Source organism: Pteropus vampyrus, unplaced genomic scaffold (assembly GCF_000151845.1).
Source record: "Pteropus vampyrus isolate Shadow unplaced genomic scaffold, Pvam_2.0 Scaffold2, whole genome shotgun sequence".
Lineage (NCBI taxonomy): Eukaryota > Metazoa > Chordata > Mammalia > Chiroptera > Pteropodidae > Pteropus > Pteropus vampyrus.
In genome coordinates, this window is record NW_011888783.1 from 7,056,671 (window position 1) to 7,068,104 (window position 11,434).

Sequence of the window (11,434 nt, forward strand, 5' to 3'; positions counted from 1 at the left end):
AGGGAGGTAGGGTGAGAATTAGCCAAGGTATCCTAGAAAAGAATAAGAAAGTGGTAGAAGTGGCAGCAGCTGGGGCAGGGGTGTGAGGTGTTTTTCCCTTGTTGATCTCAAAATCTTAGGAATTATCAAAAGTATGATACTAGTGCAATGAGAGACAAACTGGTCTTTTGGAACAGGATAGAGAAATCGAAACAGATCTACACATTTATGGTATCTGAACATCAATGATCTAACATTCCAGATTAGCAAGTGAGGACAGACTGTTTAAGGAATAGTTCTGGGGCAACAGTGATTCATGTGGAGAAGGCAAGGAAGGTGAGGGACTGAGATACAATTTTACTTTGAGAGAACCTGAAGAGGAGCTCCACTGGTAGACTGTATTGCTCGGCCCAGAAGATAAAAAAGGGCTGCAAATTATACCTGGGGGAGGTTAGGAGCAGAGAGATTCACTTTCTCTTGGCAGAAGGCTTGATAATTACTAGTCTATTAATTCTGTCCCCTTTATGAAGAAATAGTTGTGGTTTCTTTTACTTACTGGTTTTCTAATACATAGACCTAACAGCTGAAGTTATGTAAAAAGCATGACCAAGTAGAGAAAATGAAAAACTCACTTAAAAAGAGCCTAGCAATCATAGTGCTAGGGACTACACTTGACATTCTTAGAAGCAAATCTGATGGAAGATTTGCAGCTATGCCCGTTTATTGCTTATTGTCTATGGCTGGTTTCTAGCTACCATGGCAGAACTGAATAGTTGCAATACTTTATGGATGACCTACACATGAATAAGAACCTTATACCTCTCAAACAAGGAAGAGAGATGTTTTGGTATATTCTTGGAACATTTAAAAATATCAATACATATTTGACTATGAAGAAAGTTTAACTTCAATGAAGAGAGATTTATAGGCTATATTTTCTGATGTGAATTCAAGGAAATTAAAAAGAATAAGAATGCTACCAAAATTATTTTTAGTGAAAATTAAGAAATATACATTCACATAACTGTTACATTGAAGGGGAATTTAAGAGGGAAAGTAAAATCTGTGTATAAATTGATGAAAAGCGAACAAGTTGCATTAAAATTTACAGTTCTGAGCTGTACTCATAGGGATATGTATAGCATTAAGGCTGTTATCATTACTAGAATGAATAAAAAAATCTATCCTTATATCTGTGCCAGAATAGATGTCTGATTTTCATTTTTGACTAAGATGAAGGCAGTGAGATTTGCAATTAGAAGTTACAGAGAGTTTACTACCTATGTTTTCTGTAATAGCCTGCTGAAATGTGAAAGGGTTAAAGAATAATTAAAACCTGAAACTGGACAAAGGAAGTCTATACCTTAGGCCTAGTTTCTGGAACCCCTAACCACATTCTGTTAATCATGAAACTTGTAACAATGAGCTCATACGCTAACTGCCAATTTTAGCCTGTGTAACCCTGCTTGCTTGCGTGGCATGAAAAATAATCAATTGTATATAAGCTGAAAATTACTGTTTGGCCATCGCCCATGGGAACACTGGCTATTGTCCATGGGAACATAGGCAATCACCCATAGGAACATAACATTTTAACAACAAGCTTTCTGCTTCTGTACTCCCCGCTTGTACACCTGACCAGTGGGTTGACAGGTAGTGAATAGGAGAAAGATACCCCTTGTCGTAGTAGGGAAGAATTAATATTGTTAAAATGCCCTTACTCTCTAAAGTGATCTATAATTTCAATGCACTACCTATGAAAATTCCAATCGCATTTTTCACAAAATAAAACAAGCAGTGCTACAATTTGTATGGAACCACAAAAGACTCCGAATATCCAAAGTAATCTTGGGAAAGAAGAACAAAGCTGGAGGCACAACACTTCTTGATTTCAAACAATATACCAAAGGTATAATAATAAAAACAGTATGGTATTAGCATTAAAATAGACACATAGGTTAATGGAACATAATAGAGAGCACAAGAACAAGCATACATTACACACACACACACACACACACACACACACACGTGTCTATTTTAATGCTAATACGATGTGTGTGTGTGTGTGTGTGTGTGTGTGTGTGTGTGTGTGTGTGTGTGTGTTTCAAATAATTTGCAACAAAGGAGCCAAGAACATTCAATAGGGAAAAGAGTTACTTCAATAAATGGTCTTGGGAAAACTGGAGAACAAGCCATATGCCAAAGAATGAAACTGGACCCCTAACTTACACCATACACAAAAATCTACTCAGAATGAATCAAAAACTCAAACATAAGATCTGAAATTGTAGATTGTAGAACTCCTAAAAGAAAACTTTGGGTGTTATCTCCCTGACATGGATCTTCTCAATTATTTTCAGGATTTGACATCAAAACAAAGACACACACAAAAAGCAAAAATAAACAAGTGAGATTACTTCAAACTAAAAAGCTTTTGCACAGCAATGAAAAGTATCAACAAAATATAAAGACAACATATAGAACAGGATAAAATATTTGCAAACCACATATCTGACAAGTTATTAACATCTAAAATACACAAGGTTACAACTCAATAGCAAAAAATAAAATAAAATAAAATAAAAGAAAGAAAGAAAACAAAACAAAACCCAAAATATACAATTAAAAAATTAAGCGAAGAACTGGAAAGCCATTTTTCAATTAAATCTACAAATGGCCAACAGGTACATGATGAAATGTTCAACATCACTAATTAGAGAAATCTAAATCAAAAAACAATGTGATATCACTTCACACCTGTTAGAATATCCATTATCAAAAAAGACAAGAAATAACAAATGCTGGTGGGGATGTGGAGAAAATGTTACCCTCATACACTGTTGGTGGGAATGTAAACTGGTATAATGGAAAACAGTATGGAGCCCTCTCAGGAAATTAAAGCTAGAACTACTGTATGACCTAGCAACTCCACTTATGAATACATATCCAAAAGAAATAAAATCATTATCTTGAAGTTATATATGTACTCCCATGTTCACTGCAGCATTATTCACAGTAACAAAGGTATAGAAACAATTTAAGTACCTGTTGACAAATAAATGCATAAATAAAATGTAATATATGTACATATATACATGTATACACACACACACACTGGAATATTATTCAGCCTTAAATAGAAGGAAATTCATTAGTGACAACACGGATGAACCTGGAGGACATTATGCTAACTGAAATAAGTCAGACAAAGACAAATTAAAAAAGAAAAAAAGTTCAATTCATAGAGACAGAGAGTAGAAAGGTGGTTGCCAGGGACTGGGGGCATGTAGAAATACGGAGAAACTGGTAGAGGGTCAACCTTTTAGTTATAAGATGAATAAAGTCTGGGGATCTAATGTATAACATAGTAACTATAGTTGATAATATTATATTGCATAACTAGAATTTGCTAATAGGATATAACTTAAGTTTTCCCACAAAAGAAATGGAAGAAAAAAGAAATATCTTTATTAGCATTTGCTAGAAAAACATTCTTCCACAGGACACATAGATAATTAATCAGAAATCAAAGATAATTTGAATGATAACTGGTTCTTCTAAATCCGCAATTAAAGAGACAAAAAGAAAGGCATATAGTGAGAATATAATCACATCCCTATACCAACAAAGGATTCATTATTTAGAATACAACAAAACTTGATAACAAATCGATAAAAAACAGAGACACAATATGATAGAAAAGTGGATAAGAGACTTAAAACCTTCAAATAAACATCCAAAGAGCCAATAAATATGTGCAACTTCACTACTAATAAGAGAAAATGTTAATTTAAACCTAATGAGATACCAACTCACCAGAATGGCAGAAATTAAAGACTAAAATACCAAAGTGTTGAAAAGGATACAAAATCATAAGAGCTCTCACTAACTTTAGCTGATAAAAGTTTATGATGAGACCCCTTTGGAAAATTCTTGAGCATTATCCATTAAAATTAAACACATACGTACATACCTAATGGCTCATATCCATAGAGCGATTTCCCACCCCCGCTCCCTTTCCCGCTCCAGCTCTCTCACACATAAATGTACTAGAAAGTTCATAAAGAATTTCTCATATCTGGAAAAATCCAAATATTCATGAACAGTGGAATAAATTATTGTATAGTTCATAAACTATACAACAAAACAATAGTGAAAATGAATTACAACTACACACAAAGACAGTGATGAATCTCAGAAATATAGTATTGAGAGAAGCAGCAGAAATATAATAATTCCATTTAAACAGGCAATACTAATCTATTATAGTAGAAATCAAGAGAATGATTACCTCGAGAAGGAGGTAGGAGATTTTGATTTCCAAGGGAAAGAATTGGGGCTTTTGCAGTGTGGATTATTTTATAATTGGTGTTCATATTTGAGGTTACATAGATTTATATGCTTTGTGATTATTTATTGAATATAAAACTTTGTATTTTTCTGAATGTTTTTAACTAAAATGTTAAAATATTAGTATAGGAAATATATATGTAAAATGAGATACTATGAATAATTTTATGATAATACATTTGAAAACAAACTGGTCAATTCCTAGAAAAAGAGAATTTATCAAAACTAACAACTAAATAATCATATATTTAAAATTTTTAAATTGTGATTAAAAGCTACCTAACAAAGAAAACTCCTAACCCAGATAACTTGACCAATAAATTCTACAAAACCTTTAAGCAAAAAATTAACCCAATATTCTCCCTAAGGTTAGACTCTTAGAGGATAGCACAACCTTTATGTGGAAAAAAAAATTATGAAAAATGAAAATTATAGGCCAGTTGCTGTCATCACTGCAGAAACAAAAATACAAAACAAAATATGGGCATATTGAATCCAGATACATTTAAAAAAGCATACATAATGATCAAATGATTATTATTTAAAGTAATGAAAGTTTAGAGCAGTATTTTAAAAATCAACAAAATTAACAGAATAAAAGAGAACAATCATTAAATCATCTCAATAGATATAAAACAAAAACAAAATCCAATTGAACAAAATGAAACATCCATTCATAATTAAAGCTCTTAGCAAGTGTAGAACTTAAGAAGACTTCCTTAATAAGTTAAGAGAGACCTAAAAGTAAAATTGGCAGGCATCCTTCCTAATTACTAAATGTTGTTTTCTCTCTCAGATTGGGAACAAGAAAAGAATGCCTTATTCAACACACACTGGTGGTCTTAGACAGTTTAAGAAGTCAAAAAATAGGTGTAGGATTGAAAAGAAAGAAATAAAGCTGACATTCATAGAAAACACTATTATTTATGTAGAAAATCTAAAATAATCTGCAGATAAAATATTCGGAATAATAATTAAAGTCAGCTCATTGCAGATTAATACAGAAAAATTAGTTGCATTTCACTAGAGCATTAATGAGTATAAATGAAGTTTTAAAAGATACTATTTGAAATATAAAATATCAATGAAATGTGTTTGAAATAAATCTAATGAAATATATTTGACAGAAAAGTATGAACATTATTGAGAGAAATTAAAGGAAATTTAGATACCAGGTCCTTGCTTTGGAAGACATCATCCTCTAAAGCTGTCAATTCTCTTGAAATTGATCTCTTGATTAAAGTCATTCTAATAAAAAATCCCAGTAAGAATATTTTTGGAACTCGAGTTCTTTTTAAAATTTACATGGAAAGGCAAAGGGCTGAGAATAACCAAGACACGCGATTTACTCTACTGGATATTAAGATTTATTAAAAGGTTTTTGTAATTAAAACAATGTAGCATTTGTTTAATAATATGGTGAGGAATTACCCATTTACACAAATGAATAAGCAAACTAAATATAATATTAGAAATCAAGTTAATTATAGTATTTGGGAGGAGAGAGAGAATATTGATGGGAGTGGGTTCAGTGAAGGATTCCGCGAGATTCCCAAGGTTCTGTTTTTCTATCATTGTGCTGGTCTCATGGGTATTTTGCTTTATGATAATTCATTCAACTGTATATAATTTTGTGGTCTTTCTGATTATATGTTGTAGTTCAATTTGAAAAATATGAAAAATTATATCGACAAGCACAATTTATTTCTGAAATGGGAAGATAGTATATGATGGAAGCTATCAATATTATCCGTATAAATTAAAGGAGAAAAAAAATCATAGTCTATTAATAGGTACTAGAAAAGACTTCATAAAATTCATATAGTTTCATTCATAAAATGAAATTCAAAAGTTCATCTTCAGCCATAAAATTCCAAATAAGATAAAAAAAGACACTATGAAGATATTAGAATGTATTTACCATAATGACAATGAATATTATTTTAAATGGCAAAACACCAAACTATTTCAAGTAAAACCCAGAATTTAACAGGCATATTGTTAACTACTATGCCACTTAATATTGGAAGTTCTAGGAATTGTATTGAGACAAGACATTAAAATGAGTACAACATTGGGGAATTTTTTTTTTTTTTTAATTCTCATGTAATTGTTTATCAAGAAAATAGAAGATATTAGCAAAAACATTAAATTTAATAAAATCTTGGTGAGGTAAGATACAAGATAAAAAAACTTTTTAGTGTTTCTCTAGCATTAGAAACCTACATATGAATATGGAAAAATACTTTATAAAAATGGCAAAAATGATAAATTACTTAGGAATAAACTAAAGCACAGAATTGATATATTTACTATATCACATATATTTATATGTAGTGTCCATTATATATGTTATGAAACAATATTCAAAACACCTTCTAAACAAATGCAAAGGTGTTCAGTGTTCAAAGAAAGAGAGCAAATTACATTAAAACAGAAAATTCTTTCCCATTCTTTAAGTCTTAAGCATGTCTAGTCTACAAAGGCTTCCCTGACTACCTTAGGTAGACCTAAGCGCCGTCTTCTCTATACTTGCTCTGATCTGTAAGCACACCTTTTGTCTTTGTTGCACTTATATTGGATTGTCGTTATTGGCATGACTATCTCTCTTCACTTCACTGTAACATCCCTGGGTAAGAACCATGGGTTTTCTTTGTTCAATATTTATCACCATACCTGGCATGAAGCAGGAGCTCAATAAATGTTAGTTGAAAGAATGAGTTAAAAGATTGTATAATTTATTCAGTAGCTGTTGCTGATGTTTACCTGATTGATGGAGGTAGTTTGATTTCTTGTTTTGTCTTTCACCGCAGTCATTATGTATCTCCTTCTGTATAATTCAAACAAAACAAACATATTCAAAGGATTTTTTTCTCAGAATTTGAATATCAACCATTATATATATTATATATAATATGTATATATGTGTATATGTATGTGTATGTATATATAAAATATAGAAATTTAAGATTTTTGAGAACTTCCCTTAAATGAAATTTTTAAGAAATACATACTTTTTGTGATATTTATATTTACATCTATTATTTATAGAATTCAAAATTTCATAGTTGTATCCTAGGAGGTCCACAAGACTATTCACACATTTGGTGATTCGTTGTCTTATGGGACTCAGAATACATTTGTACTCACATCTAAGATTCATTACAATAAAAGGACACACTGTAGGATAAGTAAGGGGAAAGATACAGGCTGAGTCTGGAAAAATCATGCATAGTCTTCCTTATGCTCTCTCCCTCCTGTGAGAAGATGTGCTTGAGCATGCTCTTATCTCCAGCAATTTGAAATGCAGAAACATGTGTGCAATGTGTCTGCCAGGGGAAATCTATTAGAAACTTAGCACTCAAGGTTTTTATTGAAGGCCGGTCATGAAGATATTCCCTACCTTAGTGTATACCAAAACTTCAGCCTCCCAAAAGGAAATCAGATGTTTAGCAAATATTACGTCGTTTGCAGAGTCTAGGTATATTGCCCCAACCATGCAGTTAGAAAAAGTTACATATCCATTAGGGAATGTTAGAAAAGCCAAGTTCTCGAACACTAGCCAAAGGCCAACTTTGCAAGCAGGACCTTCTAAAGACAGCAGTCTCAAGCCTGCTTATGTTAACTCTTTTCTGCACAATTGTATGTACCAGTATTCTAAAATTAACTATTTGTGGAGTGCACTCACTAGTAAGGAAGTTAATCAACTCAATGGGACCAAAGGATAGTTTTTTTTTTTTTTTTTCAATCAAAGCAAACAACATAGAAAAGTTTAAGTAGAGCTGGAAGATAGAGAACAGGTTTTCTGAATACATAGGGATATAGCTCTCTAGAGTTGTCCAAGAACTCAACCTGTTCGGGGAGGTAAATCCAGTGCAATAGACTTCTCTTTTCTTCCCAGAGGTGATCATAGGCCACCAGAAATACATTTTCTAACAATGGTAGCCTGTATACAACATGTTAGAAACAGGATGAATACTTATCATAATAAAATGCTATTTCTCATAACGAATTAGATATTTGCGGACATTTGATAACTCATTTGAGATCAATGTGGATGGCAAATTTTATAATACACACATTACCCAAAAAAGGTCAATAATAAAATTTAGACACTGTTTTTAAAGTTTTCTTTTTGTTTTTATTTGTTTGTTTTTAATAAAGGACATAGCCTATGAGATCTGTTGGGAAATATGAGAACATTAAATGTCAAAGTTGTTAAATTCTTTTTCTGGCTCAGCATACTTAAATGTGGATATTGATAAGAACACTGAAATGTAAAATGTTTATAATAAAACTCTACTACAGAGAGGCATATTATGGTAAACATACTACATTTCAGGAGTTATGCATAATTCAGTCTGCATATAATATGCATTAAAGCAGGGGTCCCCAACTCCTGGACCACAGACTGGTACCCATCCATGGCTTGTTAGGAACTGCACCACACAGCAAGAGGTGAGCAGCAGGCTAGACAGCCTGTTTCATCTCTATTCACAGCCACTCCCAGCACTAGCAGCTCCACCTCAGATCTTCAGGCATTAGATTCTCATAGGAGCACTGGTCCCTGGTGCTAAAAAGGTTGGGGACCACTGCAGTAGAGGACACTTTCTACTCTAATCAAGTAGAATTCATTTGGAAAGAAATTAGTAAATTTCCAGTTTATCAGAATCTATTTAAAGCCATGTTAACTTTTTAGACACAGTTGAATCAATTAATACTGTGCTACTAATAGAATGGAAAATGTGATTTTGACTTTTATAAAACAAGTTGGCAAGCAATAGAGAAAAAATTATGTTATATCCAGAAACTGTACCCTGAATCATTGCTGGCAACTTTCCAACAGCAGGTAACTGATCACAGGTCAAAAGGGAATGGGGAGTGATAGTCTGGCTGTCTCTGAACAATCCATGAGTACTAGTCAAAGCCCAATCAAAGAAACCCAATTTGATACTTCCTCTTAGGGCTGCAGGTACATACTGTGAACTACCATGTCATAGCCTATATTTAGGAAGACTATCCTAGGGCTATTAAAATATTATTAGGCATGATTAATTTCAAGGAATAAAGCTATTGTGTATGGTCACTTTATAAATGAAATTTTTTTATATATCAGTGATGATCATAAGATGGTACCTCATTTATTCTGTTTGCATTTGGGGCAAAAGAAATATTATATACCTCATCTTTTGTATGACCTATAGAAGAATGTGAGCATCTGGGAAAATTTCTTGTGGGTGAAGTTGAAGGTGAAAGAACTGGATCTTGAGCTGAGATGTTCATAGCTCCTAGAGAAAAAAGAAATTCTTTTAAATGTGAGATGATAATATTGTTGGAACAAGGGTGAATATTAATGAATAGAATTGATCTCATATTCTACCTGCTGAGCTGCCACAATCACTGGATTATCATAATAAAGGATTTATTTGAGCTAAGGAAGTATCTAAAAGAACAGCATGATCTTTTTTGATGTCCACACCTACAAATTTCCAGTGGTTCACCTCTCAAGGACAAGTCTGAAATTCTTAACCTCTGATCTTAATTTATTTAATATTATGCCAGCTTAATCCCTGTAACTGACCATAGACCATGGCCAAAATTAACTGACTGCATTTTGTTCAGTCTACAGCGGAAAACCTCTAACGGCTTGAATTGGGGAATAACCAAAGCTGTGTTTTAGGGAGATTGCTTTTACAGCAAATGTGTGGTGGATTAAAAAAAGGAAAATGGGATTGGAGGAGGGGTACTGAAATAGTAAAGGATGAAGCTGTGAGCATGGAGAAGAGGAGAGGGCAAGATAAATTAAGAAGGTAGATTAGACAGAAAGTAGCAGCTTTTGAATGCTGACGCAAGAGAGGAAGTCAAAAATAACCCATTTTTAGTTCCTGGATAAAATAGAAGGATCAGGAAGATGATGAATTTGATTTTATTTTAAATTCGTGGTGGTCATTGACCACAACAGTCTGGTATTTTTCATGTGCTTATGTAGGATACACATGAGAGTTTTTTAGTGACTTCCAGAACTCCAACAAGGCACATAAAACTTAAGTCATTGTTCTTAATTCTATTCAAAGGTATATGGGAAACAGGAAGTATTGTCTATGGGGAACTGATGGCATTGTTTCTCATAGGGACATTCTTGGGGACAGATCTCTTTACTGTAACCTACTGAACTACAATGTCAGTAACTTTCTCTACTTATCACTATACATAGCCATAGCATGTACCCTAACTTTTCCACAGTTTGCAAATTTCAAAAGCCATACTCATCAAGTAATCACTCAAATATTTGGGCTAATTATAATATCTGTATTCATAAACAGTTTTATACCACACTTTATTTTCTAAAATAACTATGATTTTTTGTAATTAGATAAAAAAAATAGCTTGAAAAACTATGATGAAACCATAATTATATACTTAATAACAAAATAATTATGACTATCTTTCATTTTCTTACCTCTATCATTGTAAGTACTTGATTTTTTAGTTATCACTCCATCCTTCTACATGGTAAAACATTAAAGAAAAAAACACTCATTGGTAGCTGTACTTCTGAAAAAGATTTTGCCTTCTATCAACCAAATACGGATTTATTTTTCCCTTTACCCCCTAACTCTCTCCTGAAGATTGTCTCCTAAGACACCTTTCACAAGGATCTGAAATTTAACTAGTCCGGAATTGAGTTCAGTATATAGCAATGTCCAAACTTGTTCCTCTTCCACTATTCCATTTTTGTTTAAAGCATGGAATCCATTCAATGGTTAGTCCTAAAAGTTTAGAGTCATTCAATTTGTCTTAGGGAAATATAATTCAACCCAACCCAACCCAACCCAACCCAACCCAACTCAACCCAACCTAATCCAACCCAATCCAACCCAACTCAATCCAATCCAATCCAATCCAATCCAACCCAATCCAATCCAATCCAATCCAATCCAATCCAATCCAACCCAACCCAACCCAACTCCTACAGCCAATCTGCCGTCTTGGAAATCTCTTATACCTCCAATCCAATGCTTAATGGATGCATTGCTTAGAATCAAAATAAAATTTATCATTCCATACTCTCATTTTATTGTAACATTTTACTATGCCTGTT

At 32.9% G+C, this 11,434-nt stretch overlaps 1 protein-coding gene across 1 annotated transcript in view; it reads right to left on the reverse strand.

Moving 5' to 3' along the window:
• Positions 1 to 11,434, reverse strand: part of FSIP2 (fibrous sheath interacting protein 2) — an 87,791-nt gene that overhangs the window by 53,027 nt on the left and 23,330 nt on the right. The window contains exons 11-13 of the mRNA XM_011359918.1: positions 10,793 to 10,838; positions 9,514 to 9,620; positions 7,099 to 7,162 (exon numbers count right to left, since the gene is read on the reverse strand). Of these exons, the coding sequence (XP_011358220.1) occupies positions 7,099 to 7,162; positions 9,514 to 9,620; positions 10,793 to 10,838 (217 nt within the window). The remainder of the gene's footprint in view (positions 1 to 7,098; positions 7,163 to 9,513; positions 9,621 to 10,792; positions 10,839 to 11,434) is intronic.